This window comes from Mobula hypostoma, chromosome 4 (assembly GCF_963921235.1).
Source record: "Mobula hypostoma chromosome 4, sMobHyp1.1, whole genome shotgun sequence".
In the NCBI taxonomy this organism is placed as follows: domain Eukaryota; kingdom Metazoa; phylum Chordata; class Chondrichthyes; order Myliobatiformes; family Myliobatidae; genus Mobula; species Mobula hypostoma.
Genome location: NC_086100.1, coordinates 41,101,441 through 41,128,282, shown reverse-complemented (window position 1 = coordinate 41,128,282; position 26,842 = coordinate 41,101,441). Strand labels below are relative to the sequence as shown.

Here is a 26,842-nt window from a genome sequence, read left to right as displayed (position 1 = left end):
TTCACCGTAGCCAAGTAATCTCCCGGAACACCTTGGGGATATGTGAGGAAGTTAAAGCTCACACAAACTCATTTCAGAAATAGTGACCAACCAGGATTGAGCATTCATACCGGTAACTTTGTGTTTAAATTCCAGATTTGGTAAAATTGTACTGATTATTTGCATTTTTAAAATATCTATGACATTTCCTCTGTAGAGGAAACTTGTCTTGATTAAGCTTGGATTATAACAATCTCAAAAATACTGAAAATTGTTGCAAACACAATTAAATTTTATGGGTCATGAAGATTGATGGAGTGGCTAATCTTAAACCACAGGTTGATATTGACATGTTACTGAACTAAGCAGAGACGTGGCAGCTGAAATTAGATAAGTGTGAGGTAATGCATTTCGAGAGCAGCGATGAGTTTAAATAATGCACTATGAATGGTAGAGTCCTAGTGAGTACAGACAAACATTTGGACCTGTGTCTATGTCCAGACCTCTCTGAAGGTGGCAGTGGAGAGAGAGGTATAATGTGGTTAAGAATGCATACAGTATGAGAAATTGTCCTTCATTAGTTGGGGAAGTGAATGCAAAAGTGGATATATTCTGCTCCAACTTTTTTAATACTTTGTTCCAACCACTGATAGAGTTCTATGTGCTGTTCTGGTGCCTCATACTGAGAGATGAAAAGCTGATAATGTTGGGGCAGGTGCTGAGGAGATTCACCAAGATATTGTCACAGATGAAACATTTCAGATATGAGGAGAGGCTGGTTCTGTTTTCCCAGCAGTGGAGGAAGTTAAGAGGAGGCATGTAACTGAGGTTTGTAAAAGTATGAGGGGATAGAAATTTGGGAACCCTGTAGAATTTTCTCTACTTCTGTATAAATATGACCTAAAATGTGATCAGATCTTCAAGTAAGTCCTAAAACTAGACAAAGAGAACCCAATTAAATAAATAACACAAAAACGTTATACTTGTTCATTTATTGAGAAAAATTATCCAATATTACATGTACTTATGGAGAAAGTATGTGAACCTTTGCTTTCAGTGACTGGTGTAACCCTTTTGTACAGCAATAACTTCAGCCAAACGTTTCCGGTAAAGTTGATCAGTCCTGCACATCAGCTTGGAGGAATTTTAGGCCATTTCTCCTTACAAAACTGCTTCAACTCTGGGATGTTGGTGGGCTTCTTTGCATGAACTACTTGCTTCAGGTCCTTCCACAACATTTCTATAGGATTAAGGTCAGGATTTTGACTCAGCCATTCCAAAATATGGATTTTCTTCTTTATAAACCATTCTGTTGTTGACTTAATCTTGTCTTTCGGATTGGTTTGTTGCATTATCCAACTTCTATTAAGCTTCAGGTGACGAACTGCTACCCTGACTTTCTCCCGTAAAATATCTTGATAAAATTTTGAAATGATTGCGAACTGTCCAGGCCCTGAGGCAGCAAAGCAGCCCAAAATCATGATGCTCCTTCCACTAAGCTTCATAGTTGGGATGAGATTTTGGTGTTGGTGTGCAGTGCCCTTTTCCCTCCAAACATAGCAATGTGCATTTCTGCCAAAAAGCTCAACTTTTGTCTTATCTATCTACAGAAGATTGTCCCAGAGCATTGTAGAACATCTAGGTGGCCTTTTGCAAACTTGAGACTTGCAGAAATTTTTTTTTCAGAGAGCAGTGGTTCCTTCATGGTGTCCTTCCTGCAGAGATTTCTGAAGGTCTTTGGGTTCTTTTTCACCTCCTTCAGCATTGCATGTTGTGTTCTTTGTGTGATCTTTGCAGGTGCCCACTCCTAGGAAGAGTAGCCACAGTACTAAGTTTCCTCCATTTGTAGTTAATTTCTCTTGCTGTGGACTGATGAACACTCGGGTCTTTAGAAATTTTTTTGTAGCCTTTTCCAACTTCATACATCTCATACATCTCATACATCTCTACAATTCTTCCAGTATGGTCCCCTGAAAGTTGTTTTGATCAAGGCATGATGCACAAAAAGAGATCTTTCTTGAGAAGAACAGGCTCTGTCAGTAACCTGACTTTGTGAGTCCTTTTTTATAGGGCAGGGCCCCTCTACGACCCACACCTCTGATCTCATCTCATTGGAACACCTGACTCCAAATAGCTTTTGTAGAAGGCATTACCTTAGAGATTCATATACTTTTTCTAACAATACATGTAATATTGATCATTTATCTCAATAAATAAAGAACAAGTATAATTTTTTTGTCTTATTTATTTAAATGGGTTCTCTTCATCTAGTTTTAGGATTTGCGTGAAGATGCGATCACATTTTAGGTCATAATTATCTAAAAGTAGAGAAAATTCTACAGGGTTCACAAACTTTCTGACACCACTGTAGATGTAGGGTAAAGGGTTGTAGATCCAGATAGGATCAGGGGGAAGTATTCAACTCAGTGATGAATATCCAGACTAGTGAAAACAGAGTTGTTGATAACACTCTCGATTCACTAGAAATGCCAAGGCAAGGACAGCTATAGATCAAGTTCTGGAAAATGGGATTAATGTAGATGCCTTTCTGTCACTGTGTTTGTGGTGGGCTGAATGGCTTGTATCTATGCTGTATGACTCTGTGACTAGGAGTGGTATTTTTCACCACACTGCACCAGCAAATTAAAAATTGATAAGGATGAATAAGTATCAAGATTTGTTAGTAGAGCATCTGCAGAATTGTGAGTGTTGCTTATTCAATGCAAATTTACACTGATAAGGTAAATTTGTGTATTCCATACATTGTGACAATGTCAATGTCAAAATATTTTTCCTCAGTATTGTGTTCTTTGGAAGCTATTTACCTTCAGGTCTGAATTGTAAATCCCACCCAACTTTAATAAACCTGTCAACAAACAAGCTGATCCAGTCAGCCCTGTACTGACCTTCCTTCAGTTAAAATTAGGCCTGGGATTCAATGAAAGGAACTGTTGGTTGGCATGACTCTGTTCTATGTAGATGTGGATTTATATTTACATTGAGAATGATGAGATTGTTAATACAGTTTAAATAAGGCTACCAAAAAAGCAATAACTGACAAATGATCTCTGAAGCTTCTTTAAGCACGTTAAACTTAATGATAAAAATAGGAAAATTAATGTAACACACATCAAAGTTGCTGGTGAACGAAAAGTTCACCAGCAACTTTGATGTGTGTTGCTTGAATTTCCAGCATCTGCAGAATTCCTGTTGTTTGCAGAAAATTAATGTGTAGGTTTTACTGAAAATCCACAAATTATTTTTGATGTCGATCATATCATACCATGGTAAAGACCAGGTGAACAAAATTAAGGATACCTTTACCAAGTACCTGTTGAACTCCATTGTAATGTTGGTTTTAATACTTGTTTCCACAGCTCAGAAATGGATGTACGGTGGCCTCACCCACAATGTCTTTCTTCAGTACTTGGCCTGGGTGACATACCCTGTTGTTCTCATAACCTTCTCAGCGGGATTCGTCCAGATCATTGCTCCTCAGGCAGTAGGTATGTGCCCCTTGATCTGAAATGTTTAATGCTGCAATGCTTTTGCATTGGTAATTTGTATGTCGTGTTTATTCTCTTCTTTCATTTATCCGTTTGCCTTTACTTGGCGCCGGCCAGAAGCGGCCCTTGGGGGTGGCTCTCAGTTCAAAGTTCAAAAAGTTCAAAGTGAATTTATTATCATACGGTGCCAGTAAAAAGTATTCACCCCCTTTGAAGTTTTCATGTATTATTGTCTTACAGTGTTGTATCACAGTGGATTTAATTTGGCCACTTTTTTCACCCTGATCAACAGGAAAACTCTTTTGTATCAAAGTGAAAACAGATCTCTACAAACTGATCTAAATTAATTACAAATATAAAGCACAAAATAAGTATTCACCCCCTTTAATATGATATAACCAAATCACCAGTGGTGTGGCCAATTGGTTTTGGAAGTCACATAATTAGTTAAATAGAGATTACTTGTGTGCAGTCAAGGTGTTTCAATTGCTTGTAGTAAAAATAGATATGAGTCAGTATCCTGGCAAAAACTACACCAGGATGACAAAAGAGGGGACTAGTGAGGGAGGCCACCAAGAGACCTATGACAACTCTGGAGGAGTTACAAGCTTCCGTGGCTGAGATGAGAGAGTCAGAACATACAACTGTTGCCCAGGTGATTCACAAGACACAGACTTATGGGAGAGTGGCAAAGAGGAAACCACTGTTGGGGAAAAAGAACTCACATGAACTCTCAGCTAGAGTTTGCTAGAGGGCATGTGGGAGACTCTGAAGTCAGTTGGAAGAAGGCTCTATGGTCTGATGAAACCAAAATTTTTGAGTTTTGTGGCCATCAGTCTAAACACACCATTCCTACCATGAAACAGAATAGTACAGCACATTACAGGCCTTTTGGCCCACAATGTCGTGCCGACCCTCAAACCCTGCCTCCCGTATAACCCCCACCTTAAATTCCTCCATATACCTGTCTAGTAGTCTCTTAAATTTCACTAGTGTATCTGCCTCCACCACTGACTCAGGCAGTGCATTCCACGCACCAACCACTCTCTGAATAAAAAAACCGTCCTCTGATATCCCCCTTGAACTTCCCACCCCTTACCTTAAAGCCATGTCCTCTTGTATTGAGCAGTGGTGCCCTGAGGAAGAGGCGCTAGCTATCCACTTTATCTATTCCTCTTAATATCTTATTATCCTCTTATTATCAATGGCTGCATCATGCTGTGGGGATGCCTCACTGCAGGCCCTGGAAGGCTTGTGAAGGTAGAGGGTAAAATGAATGCAGCAAAATACGGGGAAATCCTTGAGGAAAACCTGCAACAGTCTGCAAGAGAACTGTGACTTGGGAGAAGAATTGTTTTCCAATAGGACGATGACCCTAAGCATAAAGCCAAAGCTACACAGGAATGGCTTAAAAACAACAAAGTTAATGTGCTGGAGTGGCCAATTCAGAGACCAGTCCTCAATCCAACTGAGAATTTGTGGCTGGACTTGAAAAAGGCTGTTCACTCAAAATCCCCATACAATCTGACAGAGCTTGAGCGGTTTTGTAAAGAAGAATGGGGAAAAGTTGCAGTGTCCAGATGTGCAGAGTGATAGAGACTTATCCACACAGGCTCAAGGCTGTAATTGCTGCCAAAAGTGCATCTACTAAATACTGACTTGAAGGGGTTGAATACTTACGCAATCAGTTATTTTGTGTTTAATAACGTAATAATTTTAGACCAATTTGTAAAAATTTGTTTTCACTTTGACACAAGAGTCTTTTCTGTTGATCAGTGTCAAAAAGGCCAAATTAAATTCACTGTGACTCAAAGTTGTAAAGCAATAAAACATGAAAATTTCCATGTGGTGGGGTTGGGGGGGTGAGTACTTTTTATAGGCACTGTGTATGATACCAGGTACAACCCTGAGATTTGTTTTCTTGCAGGCGTACTCAGTAAATCCAAGAAACACAATATAATCAATGAAAGATCACACTCAACAGGACAGACAGACTACCAACGTGCAAAAGACAACAATCTGCCAATACAAAGAAGATAAAAATTAATAATAAATAAATAAGCAAAGTAATAGATACAATGGGTTCACAAACAAGAGAAAGTCTGCAGATGCTGGAAATCTGAGCAATACACACAAAACTCAGCAGGCCAGGCAACATCTATGGAAAAAAAGTACAGTCAATGTTTCGGGCTGAAACCTTTCAGCAGGACTGGAGAGAAAATGCTGAGCAGTAGATTTGAAAGGTGGGAGGACAGGAGAGAGAAGTGCCAGGTGATAGGTGAAACTTGGAGGGGAAGAGATGAAGCAAAGAACTAGGAAGTTGTTGAAAAAGGCAGAAGGTCATGGGAGAAAGAAGAAAGGTTGTGGGGGAGAGGAGCACCAGAGGGAGGCAATGGGTGGGCCAAGGAGATAACACGAGAGAGGGACAAGGGGATGGGAAATGGGGATGTGAAATGGTGAAGGGGGTGGGTGGAGGCATTACTGAGAAATTGATGTTCATGCCATCAGGTTGGAGGCTACCCAAATGGAATATAGGGTGTTGTTCCTCCAACTTAGTGTGGTTTTATCCTGACAGTGGAGGAAGCCATGGGGGTACATATGGGAATGGAAAGTGGAATTAAAATGGGTGGCCACTGGGAGATCCCATTTGTTCTGGCAGACGGAGAGTAGATGCTTGGTGAAGTGGTCTCCCAATCTACATCGGGTCTCACCGATATACAAGAGGCCACACCGGGAGCACTAAGCACAGTATATGACCCCAACAGACTCACAGGTGAAGTGTTGCCTCACCCAGAAGGACTGTTGGGGCCCTGAATGGTAGTGAGGGAGGAGGTGTAGGAGCAGGCGAAGCACTTGTTCCACTTGCAAGGATAAATGCTAGGAGAGATCAGTGAGGAGGGATGAATGGACCAGAGAGCGATCCCTGCAGAAAGTGAAGGGGAGGGAAAGTTATGTTTGCTGGTGGGATCTAGTTGGAAGTGGCAGAAGTTTTGGAGAATTATGTGCAGGACGTGGAGGCTGGTGGGGTGGTAGGTGAGGACAAGAGGAAGCGTATCCCTGGAAGTATGGCGGGAGGATGGTGTGAGAGCAGACGTGCGTGAAATGGAAGAGGTACGGTGGGTGTATCTCAGTCTCTCTGGTTAGAACTCCAAAATAGAAAGGGTTCAATTACTCTGATGAAGGATATGGGCATTGTGTAGGCAGAGGAGATTAGTTTAGTTGGCCATTTGATTACTAATTTAATTGGTTCAAGACAACATTGTTGACTAAAAGGCCTGTTCTTGTGCTGTGTTATATGAGGAGTGATTGATAAGTTCGTGGCCTAGGGTAGAAGGAGTCAATGTTAGAAAACCTAGCACATTTATTTTTCAGTATAGTCCCCTCCTACATTTACACACTTAGTCCAGCAATCATGGAGCATACGGATCTTGGACCTCCAGAAAGTGTCCACAGCAGGGGTGATTGATAAGATTGTGGCCTAAGGTAGAAGGAGATGAGTTATACAGCTCTCGTTACATGCACATGCAGGTCAACTCTTTGAGTGATTATGCAGAAAGTTTGAAGTTATTAACTCATCTCCTTCTACCTTAGGCCACGAACTTATCAATCGCCCTCGTATGTTCTGTTTGAGGTTTCACTTGTTTGCATTTACTTACACACTTGCCCACAGAAGCACATGCTGGAGCTTGCATGCCTCTGGAGAGCCAGAGACTCACTTTACAATTTTACACAGCTTTGATCACAAATACAATTGCCAACAAAAATACAATTGACATTGTTTTGCTATTGCACCGTATTTGAGGGTAGATGAAGTATGTGTCAAGGCGTGCATCATTACATTAATCCAAATCCCACTCCAGTTAAGTAGATAGGACTAAATAATATTATTTAAATTCAGCTTTTGTGTTTGTCTGGTACAATTTTCCTCCTAGGGAGACCCTTGGGTGTGAAAACAACTGATTTTGTACTTACTGCAGGGAGTTAATGAGGTTAAGTCTGCTTGCAAACAAAAACAGACATGGATGCCAATTATACTTCTGACACACACCACAAGAAGGTTGCAAATTATTATTGGATATGTTTCCATTTTTTGCCGCACTTTGTTGGTTCATTAATCTCAAATGCACAGGCCATATTGTTTTCTTGCTGTTGTGACAGTGTGTGACTGATGATGAGTGGCAACCCAAGGTCTTGTTCAAATTAAGTCTTATTAATCCCACTTGGAAAAAAAATGAAAATTGAATCTTAATAATGCAGTTTAGCTAGCTTGCGCTGCAAAGGTTAGATTAGCAAATGTTCTGTGGCAGTCTGCATTTACAAAATGACTTTTAATTTCAAATCTGTTGCACTGGTTGGGACTGAAAATTAAGATTCAAGATTGTTTAATGTATTATTAGTACAGAAATGCAAAGGAGAATGAAATAATTGTTACTCCAGATCCAACGCAGCAAAAAAACCCGATAAGATAAGAGAACATAATAATAAAACACACGGTAATTATAAATACATAAGATAGCTTATATACATACATAGGAGTATCTGTACATAAAGTGACTGAGAAGAAATGATAAAGTTGTGGTGGTTGAGGTTGTGGAGGGTTGGGTTCATGGGTGGAGGTATTGATCAGTCTCACTGCTTGGAGAAAGTAACTTTTTGAGTCTGGTGGCCCTGGGAGTGGAACAACAGTCCATGAGCAGGGTGGATGGGATCCTTCATAATGTTACTGGCCCTTTACCGGCACCTTTCTGTATATATGTCCTTGATGGTGGGCAGGCTGGTTCAAGTTAACTGCTGAATGACATAACTGGAAAAATTATCGTAGTTATTGCAGTAAATCAGATTACTCACGGTGAAATGAGGAGCCTGGGAATTTGAAACTAAAGCAAAAGAAAACAGCAAGTTAGCTAGGAGAAAGGATGTACTCCCTCAATAGAACATATAATGAAGAGCACACCAGTAATATCGAAGCTCTTTCTCTTTATGTGTGCTCATTGAGCAATTCACTGTTGCTTTAATTTACACAAGATTGTATGTTGTGTTTGTTTGGTGTTGATGGGATAGAATATTGTAAAATGGCTTTTGCATAGTTATAGGTATTTTTGATGGTGTTGGTCCTTTTTGATTAATTTAGAATCTACTCTGTTGGATATGGTGAAAAAGGTGCCTACGTAGCAAACTGTTCTGATTAATATTTCCCCATGGGTACCTCGGAAAATTGCTTAGTTTATAAAAATGTACAAAGTGAAACTTGGTTTTCAGAAGTAATGTCTGCAAAATATTTTGCAAGGTGAAAGAGAAAGATTTGCCTTTACTCAGCACATTTCCTGACCGGGATGTTCAAAGGACTGAACTGCAAACAAGTTATTTTGAAGTAAGTTATTGCAGTACAGGAAATGTAGCAGCCAGTTTGGCCAGAGCAAGCTCCAAAAGGCAGCATCGTGAGAATGATTAGGGCACTCTATCGATTCTGTTTCCTTTCTTTGAAAGAATGCCATGGAAACTTCTGTTTCAGCCTGAGCGAGCCAAAGGAGCTCCTTTTTTTTTAACATCATTATGAATCAATTCACATCCAGGTACGTGGGAACAGATGCCATTTCTGTATTCACCATCAGTTAGATCAGCTTTCAACCTACAGTTACTGAAGTAAAGGATTTGCTAATAAACTCTTCCTGAATAATGAACTAATGATTAATTTGATATCCTCTTGCATCTGTACAATTTTCTTAATCTGTTTTGCACTTTCAAGAATCTTTTGATAATGGGTGCATGATCACAGTGAACACTTGAATGGTGTAGTACTGTACATCATCCATTAGTGTCAACCACGACCAAGTCTAATGGGTACAGGGAAATGCTTTTATCTTAACGGGGCATTGAATCATGTTACTTTCTCCTGCCTTCTGAAATCTTGCAGATTTATAGCAGTATCTCTGCAGGGCAGCCCCGGGAAATGGCAATAAATAGAAGTTCCAGCACACATCTGAGCCTGACTCTCCTGGGATACTGCAGCTAGGAAAAAGCAGGATGTCCTGGTGGAGTTGGTGGAGTACAGTCCCCCCTGTCAGACTGCACTGCAATCAGGACTGCCAGCTGAATTTGAACCCTTTCTCTGCAGCGATTCTACTTGTGATCTTGACGAAATTCTCTCCTTATACTGAAAGCTGTATGAAACTATCCCATAAAATCCAAAACTCCTACAAAATAAAGTCTCTGCCCCTATCATTGCAAAATTAATTCTTACCATGCATTTTACAGTGAAAAAAACTTCTCTCCGGTTGCCATGGCATTTGTTCACCCACATACAATACAGTTTTAAAAATAACATAATGAATCAAAAACAAAAAAGTTCAGTAATGCAACGAAAATCCTGGTTTGTCGTTAACGCATTCCGCAAGAGCTTCCGCTGCCTACAGCTTGTCCCTCTTCAGTATTTCCCAGTCCCCCCCCCCCATGCCAGTGCAGGCCCCCACTTTTACCACTGCTTGCAAGAGTAGGGAAATATCATTAATCCTTTTCTTTCTCCTCAATGTCTTCTCCATTGACTGTTAGTTCTATGGTCTGCTTGTTCTCAAGTTCACATACATTTCAGTTTCAGGAATAAATTGCAGGCAGTTCCCAGTTGACGACAGGGTTCCAGTCCTGAGAACTGCTTGCAACCCAAACTGTTCAAAATGAACAAATAATGTTTTGCATCACATTTGACTGTTATTTTAACCATAACCAGCCATGATTTAACAGCAACATACATCAAAGTTGCTGGTGAACGCAGCAGGCCAGGCAGCATCTATAGGAAGAGGCGCAGTCGACGTTTCAGGCCGAGACCCTTCGTCAGGACTAACTGAAGGAAGAGTTAACAGTTAACATGATTTAACAGCCTAGCTGGCTTTCCAGCGTTCCTCAACTGATCCTTGAAAGGGAAATCACCTTCTATTAAAGACATCCTTTTCCCTTCTGCCTTGCTAGTTCTTTCTCTACTTCAAAGCTTGTTTCTGCATGTAAGCCTGTGTACATTTGTTCAATTAGTTTTCAGTGCTTGACATTTCTGTTCCTATGGACCCACTAACTGGTTAAATTTAAAACGGAGGTTGATAGGTCCTTGAATAGGAAGGATGTCAAAGCTTTCAGAGGGAAGGCAGCAGAATGCAGTTGAGAGGGATAATAAATCAACTGTGATCGAATGGCAAAGCAGACACAGTTGTCTAAATGGCCTATCCTGCTTTTTATCGCCGTCCAGTTATTAAAGCTATATTTGTGTTCAAACTGGAAAGAGTGCCGAAAATTTTGTGTGAAGTTGTTTGTCTGGGTCGAGGGCCTGAGTTGTAGGGAGAGGATCGCAAGGCCAAGGCTTCATTCCCTGGAATGTGGTAGAAGGAGGGACAGTCTTGTAGTGATGTTTGAAGTCAGGGAGGCGCAGGTAAGGTGGATGGTAACAGCCTTTTCCCCAGGGTAGGGGACTGCAAAAGTAGAGGACACAAGTTTAGGGTGAAAACTAGAAAGCATATGTTGTGGGTGAGAGGGGAAAGCCTTAAAGGGGATTTGTGCGGCAACTTTTTCACGCAAAGTATATGGAAAAAGCTGCCAGATGACATGACTGGGGCAGGTACATTTAGTATCATTTAAGAAGGACTTGGATAGGTACATGGAGGGGTGGTCCTTGCTCGATCGCAGGAAATTTGGACAAACTGGGTGAGCACTGTGGTCATTTGGGCCAAGGGGCTTGTATCCATGCTGTATAGCTCTGTGACTCTATTCCTTTTACCTGCCTTTCTTGTATTTGTGGGCTTCGAAGGACACTGAAAGAATGATCTGTTCTTTCAATGGTGCAATAACAGTCACAGGGAAATACAGCACGGAAAGTGGAGTTTCAGCTCAGCTGATCCATACCAACCACAGCATTCTACCGTTGCCTGCTTTCAACCTATAATCCTCCAAACTTCTCCCGTCCATGTACCTGTCCGAATGCCCCTTAAGTCTTCCAATTGTACGCTCCTCCTCCACTTCCTCTGGCAGCTCGTTCCAAGTGCTCACTACCATCTCTGTATAGAAGCTGCCTCCCAGCTCTCTTTTAAATCTCTCCCCTCTTGATTCTGTACATTCTAGTTTTGAACTTGCCAGCCCTGGGGAAAAGACTATGACTGTCCATCTTTTTAATACCCCTCATGATTTTATAGACTTCTGAGACTTTGTAGCATGTGACATTGTTTGAAATCTGCTGGTGTGTGAACACTTTTGAAGCCTTTTGTTAGACAGTGGTAGAAGGATTCTTCCCTTACGTCTTTGACAAGACTCAGAGGAAATGTCAAACTACTAAACTGAAGCTGCCAGCAGAAATGGACAAGCCAAACTGAGTTTGGGGATTGTTTTTATCAAAAGAAAGGGAAGTGTATGATATTCATCTGTTACCTTCATGGCTCATTCAGGTTGATTCATTGGAACACAAGTAGGAGAATTCCTACTCCAGTTGTATAGGGTATTAGCAATTTCCCTCAAGTGTGGTTTGCATTTTGATTTCAAAGATGTATAACTCTGGAATGGTGCAGCACACATCAGTTGATTGATTGCTGGGAGGACCAGTCTGTGAGTACATCTAACCATGCTTACTGAATTTAGAAGAGAACTCATTGCAATGTTCAAAATTTTCAAAGGTTTTGTGCTGAGAGGCTGCATTCTCAGAATTCAGAACTTGTTTTGGAATCGCATTTAAGTCATTTAAAACTAAGATAAGGAAAATGGAGGATGAGGATTCTCAGTCTACAGGTTTCCCCCGCCATCCGAAGGTAGAGCGTTCCTATGAAATGGTCCGTAAGCCGGAATGTCATAAAGTGAAGAAGCAATTACCATTTATTTATATGGGAAAAATTTGTGAGCGTTCGCAGACCCAGAAATAACCTACCAAATCATGTCAAATAACACATAAAACCTAAAATAACAGTAACATGTAGTAAAAGCAGGAATGATATGATAAATACACAGCCGATATAAAGTAGAAATAATGTACGTACAGTGTAGTATCACTTACGGAATCAGGACAGCGCTGAGCACACTGATGATGGTGTGTTAGGCTGAGTCGTTGCAGGTTGGGGTGGTGCAGTAACCCCCCACCCTCCGGGCCACCGACCGATACCAATTCGCGGAGAATGCAGTGGTAGCCGGGACGTACCCAGCACATCTTTAAGAAAAAAGCTGAAATAAACGAGCTAATTAATTAGGTGCCGCCCGGCACGTAATTGTCGGCCCAGATCAGAGGTGATTGCCGATTGCGTAACCTCTGATCTGGGCTGACAATTATGTACCGAGTGGAACCTAATTAATTATCATGTTTATTTCAGCTTTTTTCTTAAAGATGTGCTGTGTGCCTCCCGGCCACCGCTGCATTCTCCGCGAATCGGTATCTGTCCGCAGCCCGGGGATTGGAGTGGTGGGACACTGGGGTGTCATCTCATCATGGTCTGTTTCTATTAGGGTAGGCAGCTCATCTTCTTCTATGTCTGCCTGCCTTGATGGCGAAGGTCAAGGTTCGTCGTCTGCTGTGGCTGATGTGGAAGGCTTGAAAAACGACAGTATGCTTGACTGCTAGCCTCGCGCATTTTTCTGTCATACAGTTCTTTGTAAGCACTCAAACCATCTTGCAAATATGCCCTAAACCGACGTACCCTTTCAAAATTAAAGTCGTACTTTATCATTGCAGTGAAAAGCTCACGCAGTTGCTTCACGTTTAGTTCCTGGACGACTTCACTTTCGGTCCGTTCGCTACTGCATTCAGTTTCGATTGTTATTCTTTCCTCTTCCAATTGCATCAGCTCTTCATCTATCAGTTCTTGGTCATGGGATGCCAAAACCTCTTCAACATCATCTCCGTCAACTTCCACAAGCCAAACTCACTTTGTCCTTACTTCGTTCACCACGATCAAAACGCTTAATTATGTCTAGTTTTACGCTAAGTGTAACACCCTTACGAGCTCTTTTAGGCTTTTCCGATACCTTAGAACCCATCTTGCTAACGGCTGCTCACAGGCACGTGTTTAAGCAATGCCGGCGAGAATGCCGTTCTGAATCCGGGGGAGACCGGCTGCTCGGGGCGCGCGCTGCCTTTTATTGCGCGGCTTTTTTTTTTGCGCGCTGCTTTTTCGTAACAGTGAAAACACCTTCTGTTAGCGAAAACAGGGAACTAATGTAGGTCTTTCGTAACAGTGAGGTTTCATAAAGCGAACATTCGAAAAGCGGGGAACACCTGTATTGAGCTTGTTTAGGAATTTAGGCAGGATTAAGAACAGCTATCTAAGCCATTTGGTTCTTCGTCTAACTGACACAACCCTAATCACTGGGATTTAGCAACACTACGATCACTGTACAAAAGTGGACTTTGTATTTTTTGTACTGATTGTGTTCTTCCTTGTAAAAATTGTGTTTAAGTTTTTTTTCCGTGAATGCCTCTTATATGATGCTATGTGCCTGAAATGCTGCTGGAAGTAACATTTTCAATGTACTTAGGCCATAAGATAGAGGAACAAAATTAGGCCATTCAGCCCCATTGCGTCTGCTTTGTCACTCGATCATGGCCAATTTATTTTCCCCTCAAATCTATTATCCTCACTTTTCCCCATAACCTCTAACATGTGCCTATGTGTGTGTAAGGGGGTTTCGTCTCTTATGTTATTGCGTAGGCTAATTAAAATGGCTTCTTTGTTATGTTATACTTGGGAATGCTTCTTTGTTATGTTAAATGCTGAGGAAGTCCTCCCACTAGCAGTTTGTGGAATCACATTACTGATAAGAAGATGTTATGAACCAATTGGGATAGTTGTTATGTTTTTGGTATATCTGTAAGAAATTGTATGCGCAGGGTTTTGGGGGAGAAGGCGGGAGAGAGAGACAGAGGATGGACCAAGTGCTGTGATGTCTGCTAACGGGGTCGGACCCCGAGGAGGGCGCTCGGCGAGGAGATGGAGACGGACTCGTGTGGAGCATCTGGTCGACCACCGTTGTTGGTCCCAGGCGGCCAGTTGAGGTGATCCGAGGGGTCGCAGGGGAAGAAGAAGGGTCCTGAGCTCCAACTGTTTGTGCACAAAGAGACTGAACTTTGATAAGTGTGGCGCCTTTTATTTTCCTTTTATATTTTCTCTATTAATTATATAGTTCATGTAGTATCTATCAACTGTAAATCATTTAATCGTATCTGGTGTATTGTCTGTTATTTGGGTGGGGTGGGGTACATCACACAGCATCCACACAAACTAATTACCCAGTTTGGCGGGGCCAAGGGCTGTTTCCCTCGACGACAGCGAGCCGAGCGACCCTGAGGGTGGCTGGGGGGCTACATGTGCATATGCCAATCAACTCAAAAGCATGAATGCAATAAAGAGATATCAGAATACTAAATTGTTATGCAGACTTGAGGGACAAGGTCTATTCGTGCTTCCAGTGCAATGAAACAACATTGCATAATATACCTTGATGTGTTATCTGTCCTGTAGTGTAAGCATGGCAAGATTGGCACTCCTAGAAAGCTGAACTGGTAAATCTAAATACTCTTATCTGTAATCATCTGTCTATATTCCATATTTTGGCTTGTGCTTTGCTAAATTTCCAGCACCAAGATCTGTTTTTCAGAATACCCTTAAATCTGAGACCTATGTGTAAATTAACAAGGAATCAACTCAAAACAAGGTTCAAGAATCTGTAGAAGGTTTGAATCTATGAAAATCTTTAATTTTTGAGGAAATATTCTCAAAATTTGTTCATGTTTTTGTGTGGGTATTTAATAAGAAATGAGGAATTATTAGACTTTTTTATAATTGGGTGCCCATTGACAACATATTATCAACCAATGAGTTGAAGGCAAGGCAAAGAACTCAGGAAGCACAAATAGATCAAAAAACAGAGTATTTAAGCAATAAATAATAAGTTATGATCAAAACTATGTCGGTGATTTGGGTAAGAATATATAAGGCGTGGTTCACAGATGATACCTAAAATCTATGGTATTGCAGACAATGAAGAAGGATATTAAAAATTACAAAGGGTTTTTGTTGAGCTGAGTAAGTGGGCTGAGGAATGGTAAATGAAGTTTAATTCGGATAAATGACAAGGGTTGCTTTTTGGAAAGTCAAGTCCAGGCCGGACTTTCACAGTGAGTGGCAGGACTCTGGGGTGTTTTGTAGAACAGAGGGACCTTGCAGTACAGTATAAGTATATTGCTCACTAAAAGAAGAGTCACAGATAGATAGGGTGGTGAAGCAGGACTTTGGCATTCTGCCCTTCATAAGTCAAAAGTTAGGAGGTGATGGTGAAGTTACTGGTGAGGATGTAGTTGGAGTATTGTGTTCAGTTTTGGTTGCTCCGCTATTGGAAAGGTTTATTAAATCAGAAAAATGCAGGAAAGATTTACAAAGATGTTGCCAGGACTTGAGCGACTAAGCTGTAGAAAGAAGCTGGACAGGTTTGGACTTTATTCCTTAGAGCATAGGAGACAGAGATGTGATCTTATAGAGGTAACTGAAATCATGAGGGACATGTGTCGGGAGAATTAACTCAGTATTTTTCCCAGGGTTAGGGCATCGAGAACTAGAAGGCATAGATTTATACTGAGAGGGGAAAGGTTTAATAAGAACTTGAGGGGCATTTTTTTTTTACATAAAGGGTGGCATGTAAGTGGAATCTACTGCAGAGGGAGTGTTGGAAGCATCTACAATAATAAATCTTAAAATATTATTTGGACAGGTACATGGATTGGAGAGGTTTAAAATGTTACAGGCCAAATGCTGGCATATGGGACTAACTACTGCAACATCACCAAAATACAACAAAATAATTTCTCCAGATAAAAATGCAGTGAACAATGGACAATTACAACTTGCATGCATGAAATTGGCCCACCTCTTGTGGCAGACTAGGTACCGGACTTTCTTGGCAGAACAGTTACTCCATCGCCTTCACTTATTGGGAATAGTACCATCGTTATTTACAAAGTTTTATTTTAAGAAGTAACTTAAAAAGCCCAAAACAATTTTAAAATCCTACCTTTCAATATGTATTGAGTATCTATATCTCTACTGATTGTAACTCTTGCCTGTACAGTACTGGATCTTGTGGTGTGACAAAATAGTCTCATGTTGTATTCTGTCTGGGCTTTAGACTTGCTTGTGCCCTACTCCTGTAATTCTGACTCCCATTGTTCGAAGTATTTACAAACAGCTTTTAAGCGTTGGTCTTCGATAACTCGTGTATCCACTATGGCCTTTTTTTTGCTTTGCAAAAACATTATTTCACAAGAATGAGAGCAGACTTTATAAATAATTATCAGCCATTAACGGCCCCTACATTGCAATACATTTTAGAAAAAGCAAAATGCTGGAGTTCAGACATTTAGCTTGCAGCTAGATTATCTGAATGTTGTCAAGTATTCATCATATTGATTTGTTGGACAAATGTAAAGATTTGGTGGCTACAAATACATGATGTTTCACACGTCAGTTAATATTTAAATACTGACACAGTAGTCAGGATGGTTAATGTGTGTCTCTCGAAGAGCTGGATGCTGGACTTCAACTTTGTTGGTTTTGTGGGGCCTGCATCTTTAAAATCTTAAATTGTGTTAGGGAATCATGCAAATTGCTGGAGGAAATCAGCAGGTCCATGGAGAGGAATGAACAGTCAACATTTCGGGCTTAGTCCCCGCACTAGGACTGGAAAGGAAGGGGGAAGAAGGCAGAGTAAGAAGGTGGGTGGAGGGGGAGGAGTACGAGCCAGAGGTGATCGGTGAAGCCAGGTGGCTGGGGGGGGTGGGGTTGTTTATTAATTTCCATAAATGCTCTCTGACCTGCTGAGTTCCTCCTGCATTTTGTATGTGTTACTCTAGATTTCCAGCATCTGCAGAATCTCTTGTGTTTGTGTTAGGGAATGAATGCTTGGATATAAAATAGTAGCTGATCTAATAGGCTAGTCACCAATGCCTCCTACGAGATTTGAATAGACCCTGGCAGATGTGGTATCCAAGCTTGGGTGATGAACTAAATACTGAAATTGGGGAAAAAAAAGTAATTCTCCATCAGCGGTGATGCTGAATCTATCAGAATGTACTAAAATGTGGTCTGGTTCACTGTGATGTTTAGAGATAGAATAGGCACAGCTTATATATGTAGCTCCAGAAATACTTATGTGATTGACTTCATACTGTTTCATCAGTTATGATATAAGGAAAGGACTATAAATGACAATATCACCAACAACTTCTATAACCACATCACATAAACAAATCAGTTTTAAACACTTGTCCAAAATCTCAATGTTACACACTTTCTATGGCTGATGGTGATGATGGTATGGGAGTGATTGGGGGTCGGGGGTGGTGGTAGTGGAGGGTAATGCCAATGTTGCATTTCTCCTCCTTGAATCTGCAAGTTTTTGGTTTCTTGGGTGTTTTCTTTGCAATAGTAATAATGTTGAGCTTAATAAGTTTTGATCTTTACATCAAACATTTTATCACCTTGCTTTCGATGAATAGAAAAGAAATTATGTCAGCCAGGTGCATTCTGTCATTTTACATGTAAACCTCATTGTCAATTCCATGCGTAAAAGGTGGATTATAAACCAATTCGTGAACTCACAAAGCTCTCACTGCTGTCAGGAAGCCTTTTGCTAAGCTACCTCTTGATGAGATTTTGTATTAACAACACTCTGGTCAAAATGGAATCGTGCATTTGAATGCTCTTAGCATGCGGGAACTGAATGTTCTCTAGTCACTGAAGTTAACAGAGTAACAATTAACGAAACAACCATTACCAACTTTAAATGTTATGGACTGGATTGCAATAATCGTTATTTATTTTGGAGTTCTATGCATAGGTTTCCATGACCCTACAATGACAATAATTAAAGTAGGAAAGCACTGAATTTTCACACGAAAGGTTGCTAAGTGATTGATAAGCAAGGTTGTAAACAGTTGGTATGCATAGCTGAGGTTACATGGATCAGACATTATCTTGCTAAATAGCAAAGCATGTTTTGGGATTGCCCCCCTCCTCCTCCAAAATGGTATTAATCCTGAGCCCACTTCCCCTTTCAGTCATGCAAGATTCACTTGTTTTCAGTTACAGCAGAAAATGTTGATAACAGACTAAATGTGGACTTGTTTAAGAAGAGGAATATTAAGTCAGGCTCTGATCCCATAAAAATTTATGCAGAAGGACTGTTTATCCTGGTTATGAAACTTGTTGTAATTGTTTAGACTGAACTCTAAAATGGGGCAAAGAGATGGAGCAGATAAATACAGAATTCAGATCAAATAATGTCGTGAGCATTGTCATGTGCTGCATCATGTCTTGTTACTGTGGGGAACCGTTAGGTCATTTGTAAGCATATGGGGTTTGCATTCTTTTGGTCCTTCTTCATGGCCTGAAGCAATAATGTTTGTACTAATACTATTTAAAGTCAACATTATCAATGGTAGTCATCTGTTGTAGTAAGCATTGTTTTATTTACTCGTACTTTTAATATATATTCATTATTGATTAAAATACAAACCATTCTTCTGGGTCCTATCTGAACACAAAATGTGTGTTCTTTTCTCACAGGTTCTGGGATACCAGAGATGAAGACGATCCTACGTGGAGTGGTGTTAAAAGAATACCTCACCTTCAAAACTTTCGTAGCAAAAGTGATTGGCTTAACTTGTGCATTAGGAAGTGGAATGCCATTAGGGAAAGAGGTAAGAGTTTTGAAAATAACTAGTCACGTTCTGGGACTTTTCTCTTTTTGACAAAATAAATGATTCAAGCAGCTAAAATAAAATCAGGGGCCAACATTGGGATTGCTACTCTGTCAATGATTTCGATAGTGGAATTGATGGCTTTGTGGCAAAGTTTGCGGATGATATAAAGATAGGTGGAGGGGTAGGTAGTGCTGAGGAAGCAATGTGATTGCAGCAGGACTGGGACAAATTGGAAGATTAGTAAAAAAAAAGTGTCAGATGGAATATAGTGTTTGGAAATGTATGTTAATGCATTTTGGTAAAAGGAACAACAGTGCAGACTATTATCTAAATGGGGAGAAGATTCAAAGATCAGAGGTGCAAAGGGACTTAGGAATCCTGGTGCAAGACTCCCAAAAGGTTAATTCACAGGATGAGTCTGTGGTAAAGAAGGAAAATGCAACGTTGGCATTTAGTTCAAGGGGAGTAGAATATAGAAACAAGAAGATAATGCTGAGGCTTTATAAGACACCAGTCTGGCTGCATTTGGAGTTATGTCAATAGTTTTGGGCCCCTTATCTCAGAAAGGATGTTGCTCTCATTGGAGAGAGTTCAGAGAAGGTGCAGGAGGATGATTCCAGGAATGAAGGGGTTAACATGAGAAGCGTTCAGCAGCTTTGGGCCTGTACTCACTGAGTTTAGAAGAATGCGGGGGGAGTCTCATTGACACCTATTGAATGTTGAGACGGCTAGATAAGGTGGCTGTGGAGGGGATGTTTCCTCTAGTGGGGTGTGCAGAACTAGAGGGCACAGCCTCAAAATTTGGGATGGCTTTTTAGAACAGAGGTAAGGAGGAAATTTTTTTAGCCAAAGAGTGGCGAGTCTGAGGAATCTTCTGCCACAAACTGCTGTGGAGGCCAAGTCTGTGGATATATTTACAGCGGAAGTTGATAGATTCCTGATTGGTGGGGCATCAAGAGATATGCTGAGAGGGCAGGTGTATGGGGTTGAACAAGATTTGGGATCAGCCATGATGAAATGGCAGAGTGGACTTGATGGGCTGAATGTGCTCCTATGTCTTTATGTCCTGAGGTCTTAGAGTATCCTAGGAGTATCTCGAACTCCTTTTAAATAAAGTGGAAATCTATAGCCCCCCTACAATATAAAATTTCTCAACAATTTCATTCATAGCTGTTTTAAAGCTAAACCTAGGCAGTGTTGAAATGGAAGAGTGGAAGAAATGAAAAGTGGAAGAAGGATTATACTGGTAGAGTTTCTCAGTTGATTTGTGATTTGCTTCTGTTACTTTGAAGCTCGAGTTCTTGTGGACTTTTAATGGCTTTGTGAAAACTGCTACAAAATTGCTCCCATATAGAAATTGAAATTGGAATAGGGGGTGGCTGCACTCTACTGACCATTTTACAAATGGTGCCAGAAAAATTTAGGCTATCATGGGAGCTTTCCTGAACACAATGTAGACACTGTCTAGTCCAGCATAAAGGCGTGGATAGTTCTAGGGACTGAGCACTGCACAAGTCCTGTTTGCTATTTCAAATCGGCTCTGTCTGAACATGCTGCAGTTTCATCCTGTCACTAAAATGGAGTTGATGCTAATTGTTGAAAGTTGCAGTGCAAATGTCTTTCCCAGGGGTTTGGTGTTCAGTGTGGCTGACTAGCACTTGTATGTGTTGAGTTAGTCAATGACATTTGATGCTAAAGCTTCCCTCTGTCCAATAAAGCTCGTTACCTTTCAATCAGGCATCCATGCAACTAACCTGATGGTTCTAACATCCTCTCTGTAGCAGGACAGCCAATCACCACGTAAAATGGATAAATCTCTGGAAAAAGGCATATTATCAGTAATGAAAATTATTGCAGATGTATTTTATATTCATTGTGCCTCATTGCTACTGCAGTTTCTTACTATCGCTGCACTGTTTAGAACATAACTCCTAGACATGTGTAATCCTCCTCCTTCCCTTTCCCCTATGGTCCACTCTCCTCTCCCATCTGATTCCTTTCTTTCCAATCCTTTGCTTTTTCCAACCACCTGGCTTCACCTATCACCTTCTAGCTAACCTCCTTCCCCTCCCCCACCTTTTTATTCTGACATCTTTCCCCCTTCATTTCCAGTACTGAAGAAGGGTCTCGGCCTGAAACATTGACTGCTTATTCATTCCTGTAGATGCTGCCTGACCTGTTGGGTTCCTCCACCATTTTGCACGTTGTTTTGGATTTCCAGAATTTGCAAAGTTTATCGTGTTTATTTGTAACTTTAATGTCTTTCCCCCGATGGTGTTACAATATTGTCTAGAAATTTTGTTTTAACTTTGGGACTGAGCTGTTGGAATATTCCGGCATACTCAACTCTGTTAACTCTTACTGATAATGAACATGAGAGGATGAACTCAGGCAGTCCGTGGAGGCCAATCCAGGAACGCACAGAGTGGAGGGAAACTAAGCACCAAAGGCACAACAATAATTAGCCACAAGGAGAGCACGGTGGCCGTGCAAGGTGAAGAGGTGCAGAGTTTTGAGCCAAGTCTGCTCATCACCCTGCCACACCAGACGGGAGGACGCTCCAGAGGGGAAATGCTAAACTGGGAGCCGATCCGGCAGGAGGGAGCACGAGCGGATTTGAAAGGGTGTTGGCACGGTGCAGTGTAGGCAGACCTGGGAGGTAAACGGCTGGCAGAAGCTCAGGCCAATTTGGAGTCTTTGGGTGTGGCTCAGTTGGACCTTAAAGGGAGAAGGCAGGTGTGGAGCTGAAAGGGAAAGGACGGGCTGCAGCTTCGGCCAATGTGAAACAGAAATGCAGGGTGGAGATTACAGAGACCTGAAAAGGCAGTGACCCAGGAGCAGGGATGGATCACCAATAACCTCAAGAATCAGGGCCATGGATGGGCAGTGCCTTTTCCTGATTTCTGGAGATTTCATCGATCCTTCTGGATGTCCCTCATCTTTTTGTTTTTGCCAAGCTGCATGTATGCATGGGTAACGATGAGATAATTTACCTGAATACCATCCACCATATATGGGTCCTATGAATGAAGGAATGTAATGGGGATAGAAAAGAGATTAGGGCACCCTGCATTGGAAAAGCAGATGGTATTGTTGACACAGTCTGAAACAGCGAGGAAGGGGGAGAGCAAATGGAAAGAGATGGATATCCAATATACACTTTAATTTTGCAAGGTCATGGAGAGAGGAGCACCTTTACCATTTAACAGATGATACCAGAAAAGCATCGGGCTATGATTGGTGCTCAGCTGAAAGCACTGTGCAGCCTCAGTAAGGCCATGTTCCTAATCCATCTTGAGCAACATTGCTGCACAGGAAATGCTGGGGGAAATCCAAGGTCAAATCTTGGGTTTCTCAGTCAAATCACAAAAGACATTAACCCCAATTCTTTCAGATTGAACAAGAGAAAGTAGTTAAACTTAATGTGGGCCTGTTTTTCAAGTAACTACTGATCTTCTAAATAGATTGTTTAGCATGTTTTCTTATGTTTAAATTACAAAAACCAGAACAGCTTCTAAAATAAAGGGAGGGAAGAAGGAGGATTAGGAAGAGTTGAACTATAGTCTTCCAGTGATCTTGCACTTGCCTCTAGCTGTTGGCTCTTTCTTAGACGCTCCATGTATGGCATGCACTCTGGAGTGGGATAAGGTGAGGCAGCTGACCTGACCCTTGCTGATTTGTTGCTGCTACAAGTTGTGTGGCATCTTGTCTGCCAAGAGAAGCAATGTTAATGAGTATTACACAATGTGCTTGGAGGCTTAGTCAGAATCATAGAAACACACAGCACAGAAACAGCTTTCTTTCTCTCACCTTGTCCATTTCAACTATGATGCCGAGCCATACTCATAGTTTAGTGTATTTGAGACAGAAATTGATAGATCTTTGGATGCTAACGATGTGATGGTATTGGGTTTGCTGACCACAAAGTTCTAAAGTCAAATGAAGTCCTTGAGCCGTATCAGATAGAAATAGCCGCGAGCAGCCTTGTTAACAGGAGATTATACTATAACTAACAAATCTTCAAAGACTAGTTTACTTCACTGTTTATTCTCCACTGCGAGTTTAGCTGCCAATATCCACTATTTAAGTGGGGGGGTCACCTCACCCTGTCAAGGAGAAGATACTTATAGCCAACAAAATAGATGAAAACACAATTCACTTATTTTTAATGATACACGTTTAAATCGAAGCAACACTCTTAAAACACATTTAAAACTCACAGAGGATTTATATCTTAAACATTTGCAAATCATAATACATTTCTTAAACACAAAGCATTAAGCACAAAGCACAAATGATTTAGATTATGAGAACACTCAGTCCTCTTTTATTGTCCAAAACATAGGTAGAATTCCTTTAAACTAAAAAGAAGTATCAAATAGTTGCAGATAAGCAAGTTGTCCGTCGTAGAAAGTGAAGCTGGAGGAATGGGTTCTCATTCATTCTATGTTTCTTTCTTATTTCTTGATGTTCCTTACCCCATTCTTAATAAGATTGAACTGCTCTTTACGTTTATACCATTTTCTTCTCCACTTGGATGACTTCAGATGCATGTATTTCCTCAGACATCCTTTTAACAGATGGTCTAAAAGCCTCTTTTGGAGACATAGACCTCAGCTTAATGTTCACAGTTCACAATTAATGCTGTAAATGATGTAAAGCTAATTTCCTTGAGTGCATAAACTTCCCAACTTAAAACCACAACAGTTAATGATGTGCTAAATGTCCATCTAAATTATCCGCAAGCTTCCTTGAACTAAGCAGTTTAAAGTAAGCTTGTCTAAAACAACCCATTGTCTTGTACTACACCTTGAGCAAAATTAAAGCTGGTGCAGTGATTAGCATCTGCTTTTTCACAAACTGAGGCTACATCTACACTAGACCAGATAATTTTGAAAATGCCAGTCTCACGTAAAAACGATAGGCGTCCACACCAGGCGTTTTTGAAAGTACCTCCGTCCACATTAAAGCGGGTTTTTGGCCGAATCTCCTCTTACTGGGCATGCGCAGGACACATCTACAGAAAACAAGTGAAGAGGAAACGGTATACCTGGTGCGCTGGAGGAACTCAGCAGATCAGGCAACATCGATGGAAATGAAGGAACAGTCGATGTTTTGAGCCACGATCCTACTTCAGGACTGAAAAAGAAGGAGGAGAAGTGAGAATAAAAAAGTGGGGCAGGGGAAGAGAGGAGGAAGGAGGATAGCTAGAAGGTGATAGGGGAAGCCAGGTGGGTTGGGAAGATAAAGGACTGGAGAAGGAGGAATCTGATAGGAGAGGAGAGTGGACCATTGGAGAAAGGGAAGGAGGAGATGCATTTTTCTCCTCTCCTTTTATTTATCTGATTTAGGTTTCTGGACAGGATCCTCAGACCCCGACAAACAAACATCATTCCAACTTGTGGACGATGATCTCCCATGCTCTGGCAGAAAACTGTGGAGCTTTCTCTGTCAAGCATTGTGCTCTGCTTGCAGTGTGTTATCATCACTTTCAGAATGATTTCCAACACCTACTACAGGCACAGTAGATGTTCCCTTTAGGAGGTCTTGGTTGGCCTTGAGCTATGCAAGATACCTTAAATAATACTCAGGAAAGCTAGGCTCAGTAATGACGTAGCAAAGCAATCAACAGCAGGGCTCAGCTGAACACTCACAAATTTATGCTCGGCATGCAGTGAGACAAACAGACCCTGGTTAGTCACACCTCACAATCCCAGAATTCCTTTCTCAGTTTATCAAGTTTTGGCTGCAAAATAGAGTGTAAAATTCAGCCAAATTCCCATAATGAATGGCTCTTTGGTGTTATAAAATTGCTTTGGGTTTAGATTATTTACTACCTGCCTTACATGTTGGAATATTTGTGTAAATATATGGCTACTCAGCAGCCATTTAGCACTGAGAATTTCTGCCACCAGCACAGGCGTTGCAAGATTTGTATTTGGAGCATTGGATTTCTGAGAAATTAGCAATAATAAAGCTATATTTAGTCTACTAATAAGGACACGGCATTGCTTCAGTGATTAAATTTACCAGCAGTTTACTCCTCACTAACGTAACTGATTCAGCTATAACTTATTTAATGGTGTAAGAATGTCGACAAAAATCGACACGAGTGTAATTATTTCTAACGTACACTTTATTTACCCCGCAAACAAATGGCAACATTGTATATATATATCAGAAAAAAAACCCAGCACATAATAATGTACAACATAACACGTAACATACACAGCAAACTTAACTCTTAACAGTTTGGGTGAATCCTGCCTGATGAAACTAAGGAGCCCCTACGATGGCTTAGAAAATTTATTACGTTCTGGAGACAGGAATTCTGTATAATATTTCAACTTGATAGAAAAGTGTTGGAAATTATTATCAGTCAATCAAATAATGAAAGAATGGTTTTAATTTTACAGCCAAATACATTGTTTGCACAACCTGTCTCTGTGATATGAGATTGTGTGGTTGCACTTATTAATGGCTCTCTGAATCAACACCATTCAGAAATTACAAAGCCATTTATAGCTTTTGATATAAGTAAACAACATATGCAGAAACTCTTAATAAGCTGCATTCTAACAATTTTATTGCACTTTATATTTCAATATGTTTAGTTTTCCTTTGAGACCTTTCGCTGACCATGGCAGTACAGTGGATTCCAGTTAATTGGAACACATTAGGACCTGTACGTTTTGGCCCAATTAAACGGCTGCCCCAATTAGCTGAAGTTTCATGGTAATCATTTAAAGGTATAAAAAAGATAAACTACTGTTTAACTGAGTAACAATTTATTCATTTAAATGAAATACAGAACAAGTGAGAACACTACCAATACGTCTACAGTACTATAAAACTATTAGTTCCTAATAGTTAAAGATGAAGGAATTCATCTGGCATGTAAATGAACAAAATTAGCGCAGGCACATAGTGGACTGCCTTCATACAATGCTTTCATCAATTGCATCCTCCAAATCTTCACTTTCATTGTAGCAGTTGCATTGACAGGTTGGTTATGGTTAGAATTAACTCCTGTCTCAGCAAGGACCTGGACCCACTGCAATTTGCCTATCACCACAATAGGTCTATTGCAGATGTGATTTCATTGGCTCTTCACGTAGCCGTGGATTAACTGGATAGTACAAATACTGATGTCAGGATGCTGTTTATTGACTACTGTTCAGTGTTTAACACAATCATTCTTACAGTTTTGATTGATAATCTCCACAACCTGGGCCTCTGTACCTCGCTCTGCAACTGGATCCTTGACTTCCTACCTGGAAAACCACAATCTATGTAGATCAGAAATGACATCTCCACTTCGCTGACACTCAACACTGGTGCACGTTAGGGATGTGTGCCTAGCCCACTGCTCTACTCTTTGTCTACACTCATGACTGTGTGGCTAAGCATAGCTCAAATCGCATCTATAAATTTGCTGATGATACAACTATTGTTTGGCAGAATTTCAGATGGTGACAAGAGGATGTACAGAAATAAAATATATCGGCTACTTGAGTAGTGTTGCAGCAAAAAGCTTGTACTCAGCGTCAGTAAGACCAAGGAACTGATTGTGGACTTCACGAAGTGTAAGATGAGGGAACACACACCACTGCTCATTGAGGGATCAGAATTGGAAAGGATGAGCAAT

The 26,842-nt window shown here is 40.8% G+C and overlaps 1 protein-coding gene across 2 annotated transcripts in view; it reads left to right on the top strand.

The window, feature by feature from the left end:
- LOC134345279 (chloride channel protein 2-like) overlaps nt 1-26,842 on the top strand; it is a 556,059-nt gene that overhangs the window by 261,016 nt on the left and 268,201 nt on the right. For both annotated transcript variants that reach the window (XM_063045696.1, XM_063045695.1), the window contains exons 4-5: nt 3,357-3,485; nt 19,058-19,191. In XM_063045696.1, coding sequence (XP_062901766.1) covers nt 3,357-3,485; nt 19,058-19,191 — 263 coding nt within the window. The remainder of the gene's footprint in view (nt 1-3,356; nt 3,486-19,057; nt 19,192-26,842) is intronic.